Source organism: Euleptes europaea, chromosome 5, assembly GCF_029931775.1.
Source record: "Euleptes europaea isolate rEulEur1 chromosome 5, rEulEur1.hap1, whole genome shotgun sequence".
Taxonomy (NCBI): domain Eukaryota; kingdom Metazoa; phylum Chordata; class Lepidosauria; order Squamata; family Sphaerodactylidae; genus Euleptes; species Euleptes europaea.
In genome coordinates this window covers 101804386-101827840 of record NC_079316.1, presented here as the reverse complement: position 1 = coordinate 101827840, position 23455 = coordinate 101804386, and the positions used below count along the sequence as shown (strand labels likewise).

The window sequence follows — 23455 nt, the reverse complement described above, 5'->3', positions numbered from 1 at the left end:
ATCCCTTCAAATTAATTTTAACATATCTGGAGCATTCCAAATTCTTTTAACCCACTTGTCAACTGGAGGGCCATTTGAGTTTTTCCATTTGCATTCCACTTCTCAATTCTGGCTGTTGCAATTAGGTTAGTTACAGTCCAATCCTAAACAGGGAGCCGCCCCTGTACACCCACTGAGTCTGTATAGGATTGCACTATCAGTAATCTAATTGTCCATATCTCTAAAAAAATGGAATTATGGGTGGCATGAGAGGATCTTACAGAATGGTGTTGTTATATCGGAATGCACTTTGTTGTCTGAAACGTCATTGTTTGGCCTCTTTGGACGTTATACCAGTTCTCTTGTTTGTGTGACAAACTGCAAAAACAGAAGCTGCTTCAGGACTGTATTTAATTATTACAGTTTGCCACCAGTTCCACAGATCCAATTAAAGATCCAATCCACAGATCCAGTTAAAGGATTTATCTTGTGAAACAAGCCAACTTTTGACTTTTTTTTAAAGCTCCCTAGAGATCAGCCTAAAGAGCCCCGTGGCGCAGAGTGGTAAGCTGCCGTACTGCAGTCCAGAGCTCTGCTCACGACCTGAGTTCGATCCCGACGGAAGTCGGTTTCAGGCAGCCGGCTCAAGGTTGACTCAGCCTTCCATCCTTTCAAGGTCGGTAAAATGAGTACCCAGCTTGCTGGGGGTAAAGTGTAGAAAACTGGGGAAGGCAATGGCAAAGCACCCTGCAAACAAAGTCTGCCTAGTAAACGTCGGGATGTGACATCACCCCATGGGTCAGTAATGACCCAGTGCTTGCATAGGGGACTACCTTTACCTTTACCTAGAGATCAGCCTACAATGGAGAAGCAATCTGCAAACATCAGCTGTGCAAAGGTGTGGGAAGGAAAGAGTGTGAAAGACGTGTGAACTGGGGGCTTCCCAGCCTGACTTACTGTACTCCGTTCCTGTCATCTGAGCCAGGATGCGGAAGGACCTGGACTGGAGGTTAGAAGAACGGCGACTCCAATCATCAAGCTCATCTTCAGATTTGTGCTGAGTTTTAAGTACAGCCTGATATACTGGAGAGGCACTGTCTACATGAGGATCTTTAACTGGGAGGCTACTGCAATGCAGAAAGAGGCGCACTGTAAAACCGCTCATGTGGATTTTACCCTCCTTCCCCCAGCACCTTCCTGCCATTTGTATGTGGATTCCCCCCCCCTCCCCATTTCTCTCCCATCAGTCTGATGATATAATGTTCTTCTGGTTTAACAGAAGAACTAGTCAACTGAAAGGCCTTTTGTGCAGGGTCGTCTCCCAGCTGTCATCCCCGCCGACTGCTTTGAGGCTCCCTTTTGATTACTCATGCTTTTTCTGCCCATCAGAGGTCGCCTCGCTATCCCTGTGCATTTTGCCTGTGTTTTCCAGATGCTGTTTTAGCCAGAATCTGGAAAACGTGGGCAAAACGTGCGGGGAGAGCGAGGCGATCTCTAATGGGTAGAAAAAGCATGAGTAATCAAAAGGGAGCCTCAAAGCAGTCAGTGGGGGAGGCCGTGGGGAAATGTCCCTGCATAAAAGGCCAGAAACAATTTTAAATTGCTTCCATTTCCATATTCTAAATAGGGATGACCTACATGGGATGCTCTGTGTTATATCATCGGGTCAGTCTATCCGCAGGATAGGCTGAAAATGTACCGATTCAGAGTGATTGCCTTGGCTGGCAGAGGTCCAAAATATCAGGGCAAGACATCTGCAAACCATTTTATAAAGAATAATGAGAACTGCATGGGATCACTCATGGTCCCAACATCTGAGAGGTCGCTTGGCCAGCCTGTGACCCATCAGGGTACGAACACAGGGCACGTGTATGCTGCCATCACAATGAGGTAGCCTCAGGAACTCCATAACGTAATTTTTCAGTATGTGTAGATTGGCCCCGGCACTTTCAGACCCCAGGACATATTTTCACAGTTCTGACTATACTTATACAGGCTGCACTTCCCAAAGACTGAGAAACTCTTTTCCCCTTTAAACAATAAAGTTTCTTTAACTGCCACAAGCTATACACGCTGTTGTGGTTAACAGTAAGAATCACAGCTGCAAAATGATGGTAATGGAACAATAAACCCAACAGTAATAACATGAAGGTCACATATAGACTGCTAGTAAATGCTGTTAGATCTTCTGACTCGAATGGCTTTCCTGATGGGCTTCCAGATTAAAATGATAAACATAAAAGAGACTATTAAAACAGCGTTTCAGAGGGTAGCTGTATTGGTCTGCAGTAGAACAGCCCGATTTTAGTAGCACCTTAGAGGCCAACAAAATTGGCATCTGACAAAGGGAGCGTTGGCTCTCGAAAGCTCATACCCTGAACACCTTGTCGGTCTCTAAGGTCTGGACTCAGATGTAGCTGTTGAAACAGAAGAAGTTGAATAGCTTGTACAGATTTGGCTAGACAAAGACTTCAAAATGCCAACATATTACAGGCATTTTCCACTCTCATTTTGCTGTTGATCTATCAGTATATTTGGATTATATGTTGGAATTTTGAAATCACACATCAATCGGCTTTCATTCTTCCACTGTATCAAGTTTTTTTAAAAAATTTTTTGGCATGACTTAATAAAAAAGTCCATTTCTGGGGCTGCTATATTTGCCTGTAATGGCAGCGCTGTGTCATGTTTTCGGTAGTGTTCAGATGCAGCTATCGGTGGGTCCCATTCCCAGGAAATTTCCTTGCCAGTGTAGCATCTATACAAACCACAGGCAATAAATTGGCTGCCTCTGACTTCTTATTCTGCCCCTGACTAACTTCTCTTGAAGTGTGTGCACACACCCCAGAAATTTGGTTGGGAATATTCTGGTGTGAGGTAGGTAGATTGATTTAACATGCACAGGAACTCTACAATCGGCATAATTTCGAAAAAAATCCAACACACATATAAAGAAACAGGTTTCACAGTAAAAAAAAAATAATGGTCATCTCTCAAACTTGTTGGAAGAAGAATCCATTTAGTCCAACCTTCCAGATTACCACCTATGGAACGCTCACTAGCTTTGCTGGATCAGACCAGGGTCCATTTGGCTATTACCTTACACTAACAAACTTCAAAATGATCATACTGCATGAAGAAAAACTTTTTTTTTCTTTCCCGAACTCTCTACCCAAAGGCAGAATTACATCTAAGTAAGGTATTCAGAATTTGGTCCTTCAAGTAAGCATTTCAGCAAATGTTGATGACTTAAACGCTATTATTTTCCTTACACCAGGCTCTTACTACTAAAGACATTAAAAGTTTGTATAGCCCTTCTTGGCCTTTCTAGTGAATTCATATTACTTGTTCAAAAATTCAAAACTGTCATGTGCATTTGTGAGGTACTTAAAGTTGCTAACCTCCAGGTGGTGGCTGGGGATCTCCCGCTATTATAACTAATCTCCAGGTGACAGAGATCAGTTCGCCTGGAGAAAATGGCTGCATTGGAAATTGGACTCTATGGCATTGAAGTCCCTCCCCTTTCCAAACCCTACCCTCCTCAGGCTCCACCCCCAAAATCACCAGGTATTTCTCAACCCAGAGCTGGCGACCCTAGGTATAGTCCTACATTAGATTGGGGCAGAAATTCAACAGAAGTGATAAAAACTCTGATTTGATTGAAATGAAATGTTCATAGCTAGGGTGGCCTGCTCCTGTCTTAAAAAATCCTGGAGATTTGGAAGTGGAGCCTGGAGAAGGCAGGGGTTTGGAGGCACCGTCATGCCATTGAGTCCACCCTTCAAACTGGACATTTTCTCCAGGGGGAAGTAATCTCTGTCGCCTGGAGATCGGTTGTAATTCCAGGAGATCTCTAGGCCTCACCTGAAGGTTGGCTACCCTATTCACAGCAGGTACTCAAAAAGAATGCTTTATTCTCGCTAACTTGATTTTGATATCTTATTGCCGTTGCTGTAGTTTTTTTATTATGACTTTCCAAAGACATTTTAATTGCTTTTTTCTGATGTATTACACTGTTTTTAATTGCATTGTTTTCTAATTCTGTAATCCAATTTTATTGCATCATTTGTTATGTATTACACTGTTTTAAATTAACTGTTTGCTAATTGTGTAATTCACCTAGTGCCTTGGTGAAAAAGGCAAACTATAAATGAAGTAAATAAGTAACTAAATAAGAAAATAAGAAACAACATGAACTATAGTTATACAACTATCTCTTCCCCACTTAAACTGGTGAGCAATTTCCTGGATTACCCAGTAACCTAAACAGATCTACTCATCAATAAGTACACTTTTATTTAATGAGGCTTACTCCCAGGAAAGTTTTTTAAAGGATTTCAGCCCTATGTCCTTAAATGCCAGGATGAAAACTATAATACCAGAACTTTCCAGCAGAAGAAATATTTATGTATCTTCATCACCTCAATCAATACCCAGGCCTCTCTTATTGGAATACCTCATCACTTCTTTGATTCAAAGTCCTCATCAACTAATACAAAGCAGAACCAAAAAATTTCAAAAACATAGAGTGAATTCCTGTGCTGAGAACTAATCCATGAAAGTTAACACCTGCAAGTAATATGTGAAATTCAGACCTCTTTGCCCAAGCAAACTGGTATAATCTTATCAGTGAGCTTACAGGGATCTAGCTGAAATACGTTACATATAACGCAGAGAATAAAATCTATTGTGCAAAACGACTATTCAGAAAAGTAAGAAATTAGGAAGCTCGACAAATGGGGAAAAAACTGTGCAGAGAGACGGCAGCTTTAAACAGAGCACATTTCAGAGAGCTCTTCACAGTACACAGCTCAGCGCTCCTAGCTAAAAGTCACATGCTAAAAATGTAGGAATTGTCTGAATGTGTGCGCAAGGCATGTGTTTCTTTGGGACATTTTCACGGGCATGCTTTAAGAAGAGACAGTGAACTCCGATTGCTCCATGCAAAAACAAAATAATCCAATGATTATTTTCTAATGATTATCCACTTTTCCAATGCCTTTCAAAGTGGCAAAATATCACCTGAACTGCAGATAGACTTTTCTGGAGCAAATGAAGACTTCTTTCTTTACGTCATTCTGTCATGGGAAAAGAGTTGCTAAACCGACCATTTGAATAAATGTGATAAAGTCTTTGGCAAAGCCACTGAGTGACATCAACAAAATAGTCTCTACTGGGCTAGCAAGATACTGGTGGGAAAGTGGGGGCTCTTTCCTCTTTCCATCGCCCAGATAATGTTTTGTATGATGTAGGAGTCCCACACGGACACCCAATATTATGCATACCCAATTCAATCCTCACCCCATAAAAAGGAGTGAGGTTGTATCTGCATAACTGAGCATCCGTGGGGACTAGGATTGCCAACCTCCAGGTGGTGGCTGGAGATCTGCTATTACAACTGATCTATAGGAGATAGAGATCAGTACAGCTGGAGAAAATAGCTGCTTTGGAAGGTGGACCCTATGGCGCTAAAGTCCCTCCCCTCCCCAAACCCTGCCCTCCTCAGGCTCCACCCCCCCCCAAATTCTCCAGGTATTTTGCAATCCGGAGCTGGCAATCCTAATGGGGACCACTCTCATCATATGTGACATTATCTACATGACGGAGGGGAAGGAGACCATGACAACTCCTCTACCATCCAAAGACTCAGGTTGACATAGTAAATGTCTACTGGGTGATTAAAATTCTACATAATCAGCAGTTAATTTCTTTTGAAGTTATGAGTTTGCTTTGTGTCATTTATACTGCAACCCTAAGCAGTTACACCCTCCTAAGTCCACTGAAGGGTGTAATTGCTTAGGATCGCCCTGTTAGCGCAATGCTGTTACAAGCTAAAATGCCTCTAAAATCTGAAAGAAGTGAACCTTATATAGATATGTATAGAAAGATACGTTTATGCTATGCACTTCTTTCATTCTATGGAGTTGGAAATATAAGTCTACTTACGCCAATGGAGATTCACTGTGAGTCATAGGTTCAAAACCCAACAAAGAGCATTGAGTGTTTAGGATCCATCATTATGGAGAGTTGGGATGTGCACAACAGAGCAACATTAGTATGAGAAATTAATGCAAAAGGATTATATAAAGGGAGGAAAAAAAGAGAAGAAACCAGTATCAATAATAGGGAGCACAAAGGAACACATCAACACATTAGCAGTCTGAATAAGCTTGCTGGTTATCAGCTCTTGGCAGGCTATGTTAAAGATATAGAAGCACGGCTGCTATTCTGCAACCTTGAGGATGAAGGTTTCTAATTCTCACACAAAGCTACACAGTAAGAGAGATCAAGGGCAATGTACATACCAAGTACAATTTCAGAGAAGTTACCAGAGTTTTACAACCAATCAACACAGCTATCAGCATCCTTCTAAAAGTGCTATTGACTTCACATAATGGTAAGGAATGAGCATTTATTGTGTGAAAGAGTGTGTGACCTCCACCACTCTTCAGACCTGGTTACTTTTTCCCATCAGGAACAGTCACCAATAGGGTTCCCAGATGCCCAGTAATGGTGGGCAATTGCCTGCCAATTAACAGGCCTGCCCGCCGCCCCTCAGCTGTCCGGCAGGCAGAAGCAGCCCAGCTGAAGGGGGCGATCTGCTTGCTCGAGGGGGGTGCGCGCCGCGATAATGTTGCTTCCAGGTTTACCCTGGAAGCGACGGGGATGCTCTAGCATGATTCTTTAAAAAACCCTCTATGGAAACCATAGAGTTTTGGAGGCGTGTGCTAGAGTGTCACCATCACTTCTGGGTTTACCCTGGAAGTGACGTTATTGCGGCACATACGTAGCATGCATGCACATCACCCCCACACCACAACAAAGCTCCTGCTGGTGGCGAGGAGGCACCTGGCAACCCTAGTCGCCAAACATATGGGGGAAATTAAATCAGTCTCTAATCTGACTCTTATTATTTGAGGCCAGATCACATGGTCAAAATTATTCAAAACTAACTGATGATCAGCATTGTTTTACTGTCTAGAACAGGGGTCCCCAACACAGTGCCCGTGGGAGCCATGGCACCTGCCAGTGCCTTTAGAAACTGGCCATGGACAGGTGAACCTTTTGCCCAGAAAGGCTTCTGACTGGCCTTTAGAGATCTGATTGCCTATAAAGATTTTTAAAGCTATTGCTTTGGCAGTAGCCGTCACCACAGCTCAAGGGTCTTCCCTGTTTCATTGAAGGGAAGCTGCAGCAGCCATTTTGTGGCTTCTCCCACCACGCTGTGTCAGAATTCCAAAGATGTCCACAGGCTCAAAAATGTTGGGGACGCCTTGTCTAGCACCACATTCACTATTTTAAATGTACTGATCCTGATCTAGAGACAATCGCGTCAAAGTTGCCAGGTCCCCCCTCTCCTTCGGCACGAGGTTTTTGGGGCAGAGGTGAGGCAAAGATCGTGCGTACAGCTGCGATTCACCCGGAAGTACCGCATCGCAAGGGACGTTTTCCAGCTGAGGGTCGGTGGGCGATGCGTGTACGCACGCCTGCCTGCCGTGCCACGTCACTTCCGGTTTACACCCGGAAGCGCTGCATCGCGATGCGATGCGGCGCTTCCGGGTGTAAACCGGAAGTGACGTGGCACGGCAGGCAGGCGTGCGTACACGCATTGCCCACCGACCCTCAGCTGGTTGGCAGGCGGCCACATGGATTGGCAGGGGTTTCCCCACCACCACCTGGCACTTGGCAACCCTAAATCATGTGCAGTTGGTGCTATGTTAACAGTAACAATGATCCCATTCTAATACACATCAACAAACAGATGGGAATCTGCACCTTCATCTGAGAACAACAGGGAAGGCCCTGACCCATGTGCATCCAAGTGAGAATCTGTAGGAACATGTGCATCTTGCCCCTGTCATTCTGCATCTATATAAGCAGCAGCATACAATTTCAGGTACAGAGAGCTAATTCCCTGTCAGTAAATAAATTAAGTATCTTCCCCCCCACCCACAAGAAATATCTAATATTTTGATTATCCATAATTAAAATGCTTCAAAAAACAACAATTAGCATTAAAAATCATGATTCAAGGGACACGTAACAATGTCTGTGCTGGGGGGGGGGAAATGGAACAACAGCAATTTTTACTAGTATTAACATTCTCCATCCTCTTTAGAAACCAGTGAGAAAGCTGCTTCCGCTCCCACATCTGTTATGGTACACAAAAAAGCAGAAAGACATATAATTACATGAACATCCCCCTCCACAGGAAGTGTGAAAGAAAAGCCACTGTTTTCTGTGAGCTCGGTGATGACCAGAATTAATCCAAAGTCGGTGACATGAATTTAACTTATTGGAATCTTGACTTGAATCTTCTTGATAAGAGACCTGAAAAGCCTTGTTCCCAGTTTTATGTATTTACCCTTTTTATGTGGCGCCATCTCAGGATCTTACCAGAACCCTTTCAATTGTAATGGTTTTGGCAGTCCAACTGTGCGCAAGGTGATATCATGGTTTTTGGAATCCTCTTAATATGAGCCATTGCCATTTTATCGTGAATAGGGCAAACCACGTATTTTCCAACTTTGGTACACGCGACCAGAAACCCAGATTTTTGATGGTGCATATTTGCACATACCGAAACAGGAAAATGAGCATGTTACCCTATTCACATAAAAATGGCGACTGAACATTATGGGTAGTGCATTGTCCCGTTAGATGAGGTTGGAGCATTAACACTGTAAAAACTGAAAAAGGGCTTAGATGAGAAGCCAGCAGATCGATGACAAGATCTTTCCTTCATATTTTTTTTAAGGTACGGTAAATAGCATCTGCAGTGTCTTAATTTGGATCAGGCTGAGACAAGGGTAAAGATGTGGCTTAGCTTCCATCCCCAGGTGGTTTGGTCAATTAAAAACAACCCCCCCCATGCTGTTGTTAGCCACAGAAAGACCAGCCAAGGAAAAATTGTGTTTTTTCTTCTCTAGAGCAATTGCTAACCCAGGAGGAGGGGACATTTCTACTGTGAAACCAGGCAGAAGTGGATTGATTAAGTCTGTTCTCTCCCTGTGCTACGATTCCAGACCCACAAAGCTGCTATTTGCCTTTAAAAACCACTGAGAAGACCTGTCACCTTGTCTAGCTAAGACCCGTAAAGGCAAAGTGTGCCACTGGGTCGCAACGGACTCCTGGTAACCCCAAGGAGTTCCACCTCATGGGGTTTTCAAGACAAGTGATGAGCAAAGGTGGTTTGGCACTGCCTTCCTCTGCATAGCATCTTTGGCCTTCTCTGGTGGTCTCCCGCCCAAGTACTAACCATGGCTGACCCTGCTTAGCTTTTGAGCTCTGCCGAGATCAGGCTAGGCTGGGCTTTTAGGACTGCTCGTTAGAAGATCCCAAAATCTCCATTCAGCTTCATACACTAACCATACAGGACTCACAAACCTGTCTTATACAAATTATTTTTTGTTAAGCTTCCATGATTGGCATGTTTTATTCTGAATATTTTCCTAAAGAATTCTGAATATCGTAGAAAGCGGGTATGTGATGGCAGATCGAACAAAGGTCAGGTAAAGGAAGAGAAGCATCACTGGAGGCCCCGAACTGCAGGCAGCTTTATACTTTTTGTGCTGCTGATGATTGCAGCTTTTACTGATGGTATTTTACTGCTTGGATACAAACATTTGAAGCAAATACATAAGTAAATAAGATGATCTCGCAAGAAGCCCAGATTATGTTGCTAATATTGACCGAGGGCCATATATTAGGAATTATTACCACAGACCTTTAAGAGTTTTTATCAGTTACAGTATCTCCTGTGAACCTTAATTTGGTAGAACGGCTGAGAATTAATTCTCTGTTAGAGGTCTTATAAACTACAGTTCCCATGTTTTGACAGGGAGAGATCATAAGTAGTTTAAGTCTTGAATAAAGATATGCTTTTTAATTTTAATATGATGAACGTGTTAAATGATGAATGTTCAACAGGCATCTCCATTGTTCAGACAGTCTGGCCCTAAACAAAGACACACCCCTCCCAAACAAATTACTGTTGGAAATATTAATGTACATATATTTATATAAATATTTGAACTCCACTATTCTCCCCAATAGGGACCCAAAGCAGTTGAGATCCAGTGTGGTGTAGTGGTTAAGAGCGGTGGTTTGGAGCGGTGGACTCTGATCTGGAGAACCGCGTTGAATTCCCCACTCCTCCACATGAGTGGCGGAGGCTAATCTGGTGAACTGGATTTGTTTCCCCGTTCCCACACATGAAGCCAGCTGGGTGACCTTGGGCTAGTCACACTCTCTCAGCCCCACCTACCTCACAGGGTATCTATTGTGGGGGAGGGGGAGGGAAGGTGATTGTAAGCTGGTTTGATTCTTCCTTAAGTGGTAGAGAAAGTCGGCATATAAAAACCAACCCTTCTTCTTGACAACTTTGTTCAGCCCTCCTCCATTTTATCCTCCCTGGAACAAGCCACTGGGGTAGGTTGGGCTGAATGTGTGTGACTGGCCCAAAGTTACCCAGTTAGCTTCCATGGCAGAGCTGGGATTCGAACCTGGGACTCACAGGTCCTAGCCCAACACTCTAACCACTTCTCCACACTGGTGTAAACTGGCAGACTCCTGTTAATGACTTGTCCTTTTCCTTACATGGAGCGGACCACATGGGAGAATGTTTGCTGTGTGAAACTCCCTGAGATGCATTGGAGTCACGCAAGAACGGTGTTTTGATTAGGTTACCGCAAGGACCATTAATGGGCAGAAATAGTGAACAGTGGCCAATTGCCATGGGAATCAGCAGGACTTCAGTGAGTCACGACTTTGCCCCATTTCATTGGTTACGACGATATTTAGCTGTGGCTGAATTCTACTGAACTTCTTTACTATCTGGTTCTACAGTCAAAGCCTTAGGGGTGCAAACAGAGGCGCTGTAGAAGGACCAAACCCTGATCTTGCCAGTCTCCTGTAAAGATGAGGGAGGGGGGATTAAACTATAGACTGGTGGAAATAGGGGACTTTTCCTCCAGAAACCACTTTCAAAACTTGTTTCCCCCCCTGGTAAGGGTTGCTTCCGATCCCAGAGCCTTGCCCCAGGGGGATTTAGCAGCAAAACTAATTCTGCTGCCATCATATCTAATTTGACCCTTTGAACATCTGTGAATGCTGTAGAGTTTCTTTCTGTCTTAAAAAATATGTGGCCCCGAGTTCCTTTGAGGGTATGCATATGGCCAAAACCCTATTTACCTGAAAGGAAGACTGCTTTCCCCCAGGAATGGTTTTAAAAAATAGTGTTTTGTCTTAGGGCCTGGATTCACTTGATTTAAGACCTGTGGAGCCCAACAGCATAGCAAACAAGTGCCCCCGATAGCCATTTCCACTCGGGCAAATGGCGGAGGGCAGGCTTCAGCCCTTTCTCTCCTTGCACGGTTCTCCTGAGCAGCAGCAAGCAATGGAAGGCAAGTCTCCCAATCATACATGTGACTTAGGGTTGTCAAGCATCATGCGTCTCTAGGAATCACTAGAAATTCTATGGCAAAACCATAGCCTATCTGGCAATTCCTAAAGATCGACACCACTTCTGGGTTTTCCCTTAAAGTGATGTGATGCCGTTGCTGATGGCAATTTGTTTAGAAATGGGAGTGAGGGGCAGGAAAGGGGCTTAGCAGCCCTAAGAGACTGCAAGTCGGGTTGGGGCCCCCCTGAGCTGACACGCAACACACGCCTCGTGTAGTCAGATCCTTCAGTTCATATACAAATTGCAGGTTCATACGGTAATAACAACCTCGGGGAGGTGGTGAGCTCTCCTTCCCTGGAGGTTTTTAAGCAGAGGCTAGATGGCCAACTGTCAGCAATGCTGATTCTATAACCTTAGGCAGATCAAGGGAGGGAGGGCACCTTGGCCATCTTCTGGGCATGGAGTAGGGGTCATTGGGGGTGTGGGTGGAGATAGTTGTGAATTTCCTACATTGTGCAGGGGGTTGGACTAGATTTTTCATTTCAAATCATGCCTTTTCCCAAGCGTTCAAGACGCGTTAACCCCATCAACTTATTCCGTACTGTGGTACCCGCTGGAACACGCGACGTTAAGGGATGGAGGAGGGGAATGTGTAGCATGCAGGGAGAAACTGAGGCACACAAAGGAAACCACCTTACCCAGCAAGTTCACCGCCCTGGGCCTGGGCCTGGCCCGCAATGGCATCCATGATAGCATCTTGAGAATACATGCTGATTGGGGTGTTATACTGGGCGTGAATGATGGTGGCCTTGCCCCCCGGCCCTTTCACCTCAATGGGTTTGTGCGTAGACAGAGCAGAATCCTTCAGGACGTTGGGATTGAAACGCTCCACGTACTCCGTGCTAGGGTCGTAGAGTTTCAGGGAGTGGAGGGAAGAAAGGAGAAAAGGTGATAGTTCAACGGGAGGGAGAAGGGCGAGCAGGAGGAAGGAGGAAGCATCCAAAGACGCCACATGCCACACGCATGCACAAATGCGCGCGCGCACACAGGCACAGCTTTTGATCAGACGACTGCCAATGAAAAAAGTTGGGGGGGGGATCTTCGGTGGTTGTGTCTTCTTCCCCTCTCTGCACAGCCTGAGTGAAGGAATGTCCAACTGACACCATTATTTAAGTGTCAAAGAAACTCTTCACTGTCCCGGGTGTTCATTTTTTTTATGGGATTGTATACTCTCCCTCTTCTGCACGAAGAGACAAGATTTATAGTTAACAAACAGGGCAAACAGCAGAACAGCTACGCCCCTGCAGCAAAAATATCTCCCCAGCCAAGAAATTTGGGAGGGTCTCCCATTAATGGTGCCGGATGTGGGGCTGAGGAAGACAGCACACAAAGAATCAGAGGTGGTTTGCATGGCTGGGTAGAAAAGCCAGATGAAAAGCAACTACCAATTAAGAATTTTGTTGGTTAAACTCTCACATGCTACATTAGCGTAATGAGGAGCAAGTTTTACTGAACCTTAAAGCCAAGATGAAATTCTTTGAGTTAATGTTCTGTGAACAAACCCTTTCGGTCCTTTTAAACTAACCTTCAGTACTATTTGTACAGGAGACACAAATGAGGAGTTAGCATTTTGCTCACGTCTCTAGCACTAGCCCAACTGAAACCGAAAATTAGTGGGATGCTGTTTATTAAAGAGAACACTGACCAATTCATGCTCACCGACAAAAACTCCTCTTACAAGCAATATGATTAAAAGCACTTTTAGCAGTTGTAGAATACACAATGGTGGTGCAGTGAGCGGCCCTAAAGATGTATGAATCTCTAAAACAGGGGTCCCCAATGTGGTGCCCATGGTGTCTGTCGACACTTTTCCGGGTGCCCACCAAGTGTTCTTAGACAGTGAGTAGGACCAGGTGGGTTTTTTGCCCAGCAGGACTTCTGATTGCCCACTGGAGGTCTGATTGACTGTGCAGATTTTTTTAAAGTTACTTCAGCAACAGTGCCACCACAAGCACGATCTTCGCTGCACTGCCGTGTGCAAGAAAATATTTTCAAACAACATGTTCATTTTAAAAGGCATCCATTTAAACCACTGGTTCCCAACCAGGGGTCCATGGACCCCCAGGGGTCCGCGAGAACTAAATTAAGGTCCACGAAACAAAGGTATAAACCCATAATAAATTAATATTTTCAATTAAAAGTTGTCTATTATAAAAATATATATTCAAATATTATTCTAAGTTTAATGTTTAACTAACAGTTATGATTAAAGTATATTTTCAAATTCTCAGAATTTTTATTTTGAACCTTGGGGTCCCTGCACCGAACAAAAAAGTCCTAGTGGTCCCTGGTCAAAAAAAGGTTGGGAACCACTGATTTAAACAGAGCTTCTGCCTGAAATGGTGAAGAGTTACTATTCGAGCTATGCATAAACACATTCCCTGACATGTTGTGGTTGGCTCCGCCTCCTGAGGCAGCCATTTTGTGGTTCCGCCCACCAGCCCGCGTCAGAATCCCAAAGGTGCCTGGAGGCTTGAAAAGGTTGGGGACCCCTGCTCTAAAAGACTCTCCTCTATCCAATGTGGAAACAGGGAGCACGGGAAAGGAGCCCTACTCTTATAAGCTGTTACAGCTTTCTGTCCCGAACCTTTGCGCGTTTACTTTGAGGAACGTTTAGCGGTGCGCACTCCCCAAGTAAACACGCAAACGATTCTGATCTTAGCTTGTCTGGTCTCAGTGACAACCATTTTGATTTAAATGGCATTACGTATCGCAGGCGGAAAATCTGTTATGCAGAAATATAATAACAGCAGCAGTATCGGAAAAGGGGTAAGTGGGTTTCCACAGGGATGGGGCCATATGGACTCTGAAGAGTTCTGGACTGGGGAAACATCCAACAGGTGTACTTTTTCATGTCACTGCAACTATGAGACAGAAGAATCAGCACCCTGTGCAACTTTTGGCTTCCTCAGAATTGTGGAAAGGACAGGAGACTTTATCCTCTGGGGAATACAGGTTTATGCAGAAAGGTTCCATTTTAAAAGGTACATGGTACGGTTCAAACAATGCAGTGCATTCAGATATACTGTGAAAGAACAGAAACCTACAATGATATAAGCAACATGCACCACAACGTCAAAAAAGACCATCGGAAGCAACACTTTAAGGCGGTTCACATATTAGCCTCTTAACAAGGTACCCCGTTATGCAAGCCTCAATTCACTTGTAGTGGCCATTCAAACAGCCACTGCAGGTGCCCGTGACTCGCAATGTTACAAGGTTGTTCTCTTAGCAAGGAAAAAGATACTAGAAGGAGAAATTCCAGTCTAGAAGTGCCATCTCAAGAAGAGTTACACCCTCCTTCTAATAGACTTGCAGTGCAATCCCATGTCGAGTTATTCCAGTTTAAGCCCATTGGAACGAGTGAGGTTAGACTGGAGTACTTCTCTTTTTATTTTTTATTTTTTTGAATTTATAACCCGGCCGAAGCCAGGCTCAGGATTGAACTGTTCGAAGGGTGCACGGGGTGGCACTGACAGTCACCTACAATATTGTGAGGAAACTGCCACCACCATCGGTGCCCCGGAGGCCTTGTTTTGCGCAGGCACAAAAGGACCTTTCCAGATTTTTTTTTTTTTAAAAAAACAACATTTGCAAGGATATCAAAATAAAATGCCTGGAAGAAATGAAAAGTTTAAGGATATTCTTAGAACGATGGGTAAGGTACAGACATGGCATTTCATGCCTGCCGTATCAATCAGCTCTTTCAAAATGCATACCACTCACAAGCACAAATCGTAGCAACGAACGGGCACATGCAACCCCCCAAGAGGGGAAAATCTGGCCGAGCGTTTAACACACTGTTTAATACTAACTTGGCAACAGTGTTGGCTATGACCTAGGGGGGAGAAGAAAGAGACAAAAAAATATATATTAGAACCATAGATTTGATGAGTTTTGAGAAGCACGAGGCTAGCAAGTATTAACCAAGTCGTCTGCAAACTCTTTTTTTCAAACAGGAATAGTAGGCATCCCTTATGCCCGGTCACCCACCTACATGTAATTAACAGAGGAGAAAAAAAATGAGGGATTATGGTTTATCCACTGGGATTTATGGAGGCACTGTGACATTTTCCCTGAACTTGGACAGTACTGCACATTCCTCGACATCTTGTTCTGAGTGATCTGAGAGCAAGGAAGCTAGATACACACCGCACACTCGTCTGAAAATGGAGACTGCACCCTTCTCTTCAGAGGCGAGACCCATTCTTTCTAGGGTTACCAACCTTCAGGTGGAACCTGGAGTTCTCCCAAAATTACAACGGATCTCCAGACTACAGAGATTAGTTTCCCCCTGGAGGTAATGTCAGCTTCGGAGGAATGAGCCTATGTCCTGGTACCCCCACTGAGCTCCCTCCCCAAACTCCCCCCCTCCCAGGCACTGCTCCCAAATCTCCAGGAAATTCCCAAACTGGGGTTGGCAACTTTAATTCTTTCTCCAAAGCCCTTTCCTCCCTCCTGCCTTTTCCTACAGCTAGTGGCTGGAGCCAAATGACATGGCATCTTGTATGCTCAAGAAAACCCACAGCAAAAATGGGCAAATATTGACAAGTTAGATCTATACATCTATAACCTAGCTTGCAGGGTTCTGTTACACTAGTATCATACTACGCAGCAGAAGCCAGAAAAAGGCTATGTAGGAAAGCATCTCCGTTCTCAGAGATTCTCCACTGGATTCTATGGTTTAAAGTAAATGGGTATCGATCTGGTACATAACTGAAAGGGAGAAAAACAAAGGGTATGAAGCATAGGTTTCTGGAACCATGTTTGGAATAAAGAAGCAGGTAAAAGGAGCTGCAATGGAAAAGCAGTAAATAAGGGAAGGGTTATAGTCCGGTGCTACTTCTTCACTGCAAATTGGTCTCCTCTGAATATGAAACAAAAAAAGAGACTTGTAGCACCTTCAGGATGTGGTGAGAACCACTGGATTGGGGGATATCAAAAGGAGATTATGCAAATTTACAGAGGATGGTTCCACCAATGAGTATTTGCCATGATATCTAAACAGAACCTCCATGTTCAGAGGCAGCACACAGGTGCTGGGGGCAGGGAATGCTGGTAATGTCCTGCTTTTGGACTTCATGGAGGAATCTGGCTGGCCACGGTTGGAAACAATTTGTTGCACTAATCCTGCAAGGTTTAATTCTACGCTGCTTGAAGATCAGAGCCTCTCAAATTCCACTTGTAAGTTAATCCTTGGTTTCTACAGTTGTGGCTAACCAAAGTAGGGGTATGGAGCCTATGCTTCAGGAACGAATGCAAGCTATTATGGACTTCAATTGCAGGCTAGGACCATTCCACACATTATGGGGGTAGCAAATGTGACATTCCACTCACTAGGGAATAGTAGCCCACCAAGCACCTTGATAAAACCACCGGTGTGATACACAATTGGAAATATAAGCTGATTCCATGGGGTTTATGTAATGCGGAAAGTAGCCCTAACAAGTGAAATTGTTTTCAGCTGGTTCCCCCAATATCTGTTGGGAGGAGGGAGAAACAAAACCCTAATGTATTAAGACAGGTTTTCTTATAATGGCATGTTTATAGGAGAAAATAACATCAAACGCTTCCACTCTGCCCAGTTTCATGCCACCCCTCCCCCCGTTTCTCTTGCCCAGAATATTCTCTCACCAGCTTTGTAAACCCTCCGTTAATCCAAATATATCTTCCTGATACAGAAACGCACAGAGATATATTGGGAACAAGCTGTAACCCGTAAGCAGATCAGTGGTTCTATATCCATTTTAGGTATGTGCAAGGCAGCTGGGCATGTGCTTACAGAGAAACGTAGTGTAATAGTATCATTTTCTGAAGTGGATGCTGTTGGCTGTTCTAATCCTCTAAACTATGCCCGTGCACGTAAAACAACATTTTAAAGTACAGCATAAGCCTTTAGAAATATATGCCCCTTGAACAAGAGGGGGAACCACGACTTCCACGGTATCCGATTGGGCTTCCAAAAAGATATCAAAGATGGAACATAAACTCTTCACATGCCAGTGGTCTTGGAAGTAGGCAGCTACAACGTCATGTCTACAGACAAAACTAGACAGGGCATCAGGGGATCCATGAACGGATCTCCGTGTTTTTTTTTAAGATGGTAATTAGCAGCTACAGGGAAGATCCCAATCTTAATTGGAATCATCCCAATCTTAATTGGCCTTCCAGTCCTGCAGTTTGCCCTACGAGGAAAACATACCGGTCTCATACAGCTATGTGTGCCTTCACTGGGGAAACTGCAACTATGGTATAGAACGGGTGACTGGAGTTAGGAAAATTAGGAGAAACCCCCTTCCCTCTCTCTTGTACCACCACCCATTCCAACACACACACACACACACACACACTGCAATTGCTGCTGTTTTCTTAATTCTCAGTGTTTTGACCACATGGCCACATTCAAGGTCACTGGTATATGAAGAGTCCACATTCTGTTTCTGAATGTCTCCTCCTCACACCACAGTCCAATTCAAATTAAGCACCTAACAATTGCTATTTACAGTTTGGAGAAAAAAATGCCAGAGATTTGTTCGTGGATCACGTCTAGCATGGCCTTTACAATATCCAGTTTAAATCATGTCCTGGCTTCTTCTTCCATAATTATGTGAACCAGGCAGGATGTGTCTGGATCCTGAGAAAGATGCTGTACCTTTGTACTGCTGCCTTGATGGGACAAGTCCCCCTTAAGCATCAGTGAGAGAAGAAGCAACCACATCTTAAAGGTACTATAACCTGAGACTCTGCTCTTGCAGACATGCTGAATAATGTACTTTCAATCCACTTTCAATGCACTTTGCAGCTGGATTTTACGGTATGAAATGGCAAAATCCACTTGCATACTATCACTAAAGTGCACTGAAAGTGGATTGAAAGTGCATTATTCAGCATGTGTGAAAGCACCCTCTATTATCAGCCTCCCTGCCTCCTTTTATTTTACCTAGTCCAACTTATGAGGCCCAAAGGAAACGTTCGGGTTTTTAGAGCTGGATCCAGGTTCCCTGGATTTCCTCGGATTCCCCACAACCACACAGCAGCAGTAGCAGGGAATGTTTCTTTATGGGTTCAGAATGCTACCACAGGGGGAAGAAGAGCTCCCCCCTCTCCCCAAGCCATTTTACCATGCAGAAACAGTGCTGGTGTGTGTGTGTGTGTGTGGGAGCTCCCAGTTTTTGCTTCTCCAAGTGCACAGAAGTCCTGCAACTATCCCATGGTTACCCCACTGCTGTGTTGGCTTTCCAAGTGAAGTGTATCCAGGAAACTCCCTGCATGCCCTGTTATAGGATCCACAAGTGCTCCACTTGGTGGAAGAGGGGGATCCCTGTTATGTGTCCATCACATGGTTTAAGAGTGCCTATGGATTAATTCACTGTAGCTTCAAATACTGACAACATAACACAAGTCAGTTCTGCAAGATGTAAGTACTTGATACTCCAAAACAGGACAAGAGCTCGAAGCCCAACAGGATTTAAATTACCACATCCCATTCATTCATCTAACTGGAGCAATTTACACACGGAAATGACTATGGTATACTACATTTTCATTTGCTTCCAAAATACTCCAAATGCCTTGATCTATCTGGAAATTGAGCAGAACAACTATGCAAACAGCCCCCCCCCCCTTCAAAAAATAAGGCTCCGTTAGCCACTGAATACCAACAATGTCTGCAATTTGACAACATGCAGAGAGAAAATTTCCACTAGATTTGGGTTCTTTGCCAACAAGCATCAAGGGTGTCCACTCTGAAGAGCTGTCCTTCATGTCCAAATAAATGAACACCATTCAAGAGTCATCACGTACGAACGATGTATGGTTTCACACTACTCTTCTTTTTCCTCTATAGTAGTGCCATCTTAAACAGAGCCATGCCCTTCTGAGCCCACTAACTTCATGGACTTAGAAGGGCGTAACTGTGCTTAGGATAACACTGTAAGTTTAGCAATTTGTATGTATAAACACAACTTTCACAGAAGTCAATGGGATTGTGGTAGCCCCGTGGCGCAGAGTGGTAAGCTGCTGTACTGCAGTCCAAGCTCTGCTCACGACCTGCGTTCGATCCCGACGGAAGTCGATTTCAGGTAGCCGGCTCAGGGTTGACTCAACCTTCCATTCTTCCGAGGTAAGTGAAATGAGTACCCAGCTTGCTGGGGGTAAAGTGTAGAAAACTGGGGAAGGCACTGGCAAACCACCCCGCAAAACAAAGTCTGCCTAGTAAACGTCAGGCTGTGACGTCACCCCATGGGTCAGGAATGACCCGGTGCTTGCACAGGAGACCTTTCCCTTACAGTCTGTAGCACAAGATAGCTCCAGCTCCCAACCTATTTCTTTGCTTGCTTTATATTAGAAGAAGAGTTGGTTTTTATATGTCAACTTTCTCCACCTTTTAAGGAGAATCAAACTGTGTTACAATCTCCTTCCCTTCCTCTCCCCACAACAGACACCTTGGCCATTTATGCAGGGTCAATTTTGATGCTCGCTCAAACCTGTTTTTTTAAACGTGATCTTTAAAATGCTTATTCACTGTCCTGATGCAAAAGGAGAAATCTCACCCCCACCCCACTCGCCTGCTCCTTTGTTCCTTCCATTAGCAACCTCCGTTTGCATAGTTAACTGCAGCTGTGAATTTTGCAAGCTACTTTGAGGGGATTCTTCACTGCGAGGGGAGCAAACACAAAAGGTCACGTTAATGCGCTCTTAAGAAATGCTAAGTAGGTATGTGCTGGCTTCGAAGTCACTTCCTGAAAGACGGTTCAGCGTGCAAAACGAAAAAAAAGCTGTGGGGCAATTCAGCCTGGAACACGCTGCTAATTGAAAGAGCTCTGGCTTCATGTTGAGGAGTGGGGAAACCAACCCGGTTCACCAGATCAAAGTCCGCCACTCATATGGAGGAGTGGGGAATTAAACCCGGTTCTCTGGATTAGTCTGCCGCTCTTAACCACTACACCACGCTGGCTTTTATTAGGCTAAAAGCCATTCATCTACCTATATCTGTAGCAAGAGAGTGTTAAAACGTGGGGGGGGGAAATTGCAAGAGATAGCAAATACACACACACACTTGATCTTAGCCAAAAGGCCGAGAAGTGATAGCAAATGCATGGATGATGTCAGATTCTTCACACTTAGAAAGCATCATCCGTTTACAGTAAAGTTTTTCTTTTTTGCTTAAATAAAGAGTCCGAAAAGAAAGCAGATTCTGACGTAACATCAGTTTCAACCGTGCAGTTCTGCAGAGGTCACTACAATTCTATGACTAATTATCATCTAAGTATGAAGAGCACGATTAGCTGGAAATTCAGATATAGAGAGGATTGTTTTAGCTATTTATAGCGATTTAAGTACTAGCCTAACCAATGCTCTCTCCAGGTGGAAACAGTCAATTGCTCTTCGTTTTTTCTCCTTCTAAAATGGCCAGCAGGTGCTTCTTAAATAATTTCTGCAGGGTTTGCTTCCAAACTCCTCATCTGCTTTGTGCTTGCTCAAAGGGTTGAACGACACGCAATGCTGAGGATTTGTGAACAGTACCCCTGAATGGAAGCGTGATTTATCCTGGAAAAGCTGGTATGGGGATTGAGGAGTCGGTGCTGGGGAAGGGTTTAAAAAAATTATCTCAGTCCGTAGCGAGGAGCTGTGCAGCAGCTTTTTCATGATAAATTGCATGTGTGTGGGGGGTTTCAATCACAGATTCCCAACATATGGTCCTAAGACATACTTTTGAACCTTTGAGAAATCTGCTTCTGTGTTTGGTAGTGACACATGTTTAAATTCTACAGACTGTTAGTTGTCTCATCAGCAATTTGGAGTAAAAAGAAAACATAATTCAAAATGTCACATTTCAAGTTTGGAACTGAACATTCAGAATTGGCATTATCAATGTAGGAATTCAAATGTCCAAATGAAAGGGGGTGGTAGGAAGAGGCCTAGAAGTTGCTTCTCTCTACTTATGCTATGGGCAAACTAAAGGAATCTTTTAGGGTAAGCAGTAATCGGATAGTAATCGTGGGACCTAGGTAGCCCTGTTCAGGATTCCAAAAGAGGATATCCCAAACGAGATCGGGATTAGGATTCTGTAAGGTCTCAAATCATCTGGTTATATGGGATTTCACTAGCTCTTCTCTGTCAGAGAAAGTGGTTGAAGTTTGATGTCTGCTGGGGAGTTATTAACGGGATAGAGCCTAATTTTCTCTGCGAAATATATAACCTTTTATGTACAAACCCTCAATGAATCAGATCTAAATCATTCTATATACCTGGGAACATCAGATAATAGTATGAGACACGGAAGGGTCCAAGAGCCTCACAAAGGGATGCTAGTGAAGGACAGCCAAACACACATCTGGAAGATCTAGCCCCAGAAGCATCTGTCCCTGAGCATGAACAAAGTCAATCCACTCAAAACAGTCCGAGAACAGATGACATCAATCAGAGAATTCCACCTAGATCTCCATTTAAAGTTGTTAGAAGCTCCCTGTAACGGAAGTCCATCGTGGCCAATAAGGCACATGCGTTTAACATCTCTACACCGGAAATAACCACAATGATTGTGCATCTCCTATAAAATATCTAATTATTTTATGTTATTTATTATGAACTGCCAAGGGCACATCAACCAATGTCTGTAAATAGCCAAGCAGTGTTATAATTAAAAAGATAGTTACTTCAGGGAGAAGTGGCTTCTACAGTCTGTTTGGCAGGAAATTATTGAATCATGGTGGCCAGCCTTCAGAAACATTATCTCTCTTTACCAGATGTCTGAGACAAACAAAACAGAACAGCTATAATCATTATGCCAAGCATGTATGTTTCTCCATGGCATCTCTCTAGCCACTGTTGATCTAGATGGACCGCTTGTCTGATCCAGCAAGGCAAGTTGTTATTTTTTAAGAATGAGGAACTCAAAGAAAATGTACATTCACTTCTCTGAAGTCTTCCATGGGCTTGAAAAAATCATTTAAGTGAATTACCCAGAATGCATTGTTATAAAATAGGTATAGTACATTTACATACCCTCTAGGAAGTCCACCTTCCGAAGCCCTTCTCCCGAGACTTAATCTATGCATCTCAGCCATTTCCCTTAAAGTGTCTGCTGAGTATAGGCCAATGGGGTTGTTATATTGCCTCAGTTGGTGTTTAGGGCTACTGCCATCTGAAACCACCGAGCTTGTTTTTGAGCCTAGGTCACTTTTGGCTGGCGAGAGGTCAGAAGTCACAGACTGTGAGGACCTGGAAGATCTAACAGTAGTGGTCTTTAGTAAGGAAGAACCATGTGATAGGCTGGCCTCTGGTTTGCCGCGGTAGCCTGAGAATGCTCCGTTGCTGGCTAAAATGCTAGTCACGGACCCAGCCGACGTGCTGCTGAGAGGGTTGAAGCTTGTTCGGTTGCCATTGACTTCCAGAACAGAATCCTGTAGAAGCAAACATGCAGGCCAGAGAAAGAAAGGGGGAAAAAAGAAAGAAAGAACAATCACAGAACACATGCAAAAAGAAAAGATCTCCAGCTCTGGCACTCTGCATATCAGTAAAGTTGCCAACCTTTAATTTAAACAACAACAACCAAACCCTGTTCCCCTGGGTGCAGCCAGGATATGTGAAGCTAGAGCAGAATCCGGCTGGTTAGGAACAAAGTTTGGAATGTGCTGGCTTTTCAGACAGCAATAGCAAGTTATGCTAGGATCTGGCAGGGGCCGTGGCTCAAAGGCTGGCATGCAGAAGGTCCCAGGTTCAATCCCCAACATCTCCAGTTGAAAGGACCAGGCAGTAGGTGATGTGAAAGACCCCTGCCTGAGACCCTGGAGAGCTGCTGCCAGTCAGAGTAGACAATACTGACTTTGATGGAACAAGGATCTGCTTCAGTATAAGGCAGTTCCATGTGTTCATGTGTGTGTGTTCATGTGTTATCTGACGGAACATCATTTACTGGTTGAACCAGTTAAATTCTGACTGGTTGGCAACCCTACACATCCAACATTTGCAACAAAACAGGTAAGTACTTCTAAAGCCTTGCATTAGTCA

General features: G+C 44.1%; 1 protein-coding gene across 1 annotated transcript in view; it reads right to left on the bottom strand.

Moving 5' to 3' along the window:
* LDB3 (LIM domain binding 3) overlaps positions 1 to 23455 on the bottom strand; it is a 140780-nt gene that overhangs the window by 9764 nt on the left and 107561 nt on the right. The window contains exons 5-8 of the mRNA XM_056850284.1: positions 15259 to 15281; positions 12082 to 12285; positions 5926 to 5940; positions 937 to 1106 (exon numbers count right to left, since the gene is read on the bottom strand). Coding sequence (XP_056706262.1) covers positions 937 to 1106; positions 5926 to 5940; positions 12082 to 12285; positions 15259 to 15281 — 412 coding nt within the window. The remainder of the gene's footprint in view (positions 1 to 936; positions 1107 to 5925; positions 5941 to 12081; positions 12286 to 15258; positions 15282 to 23455) is intronic.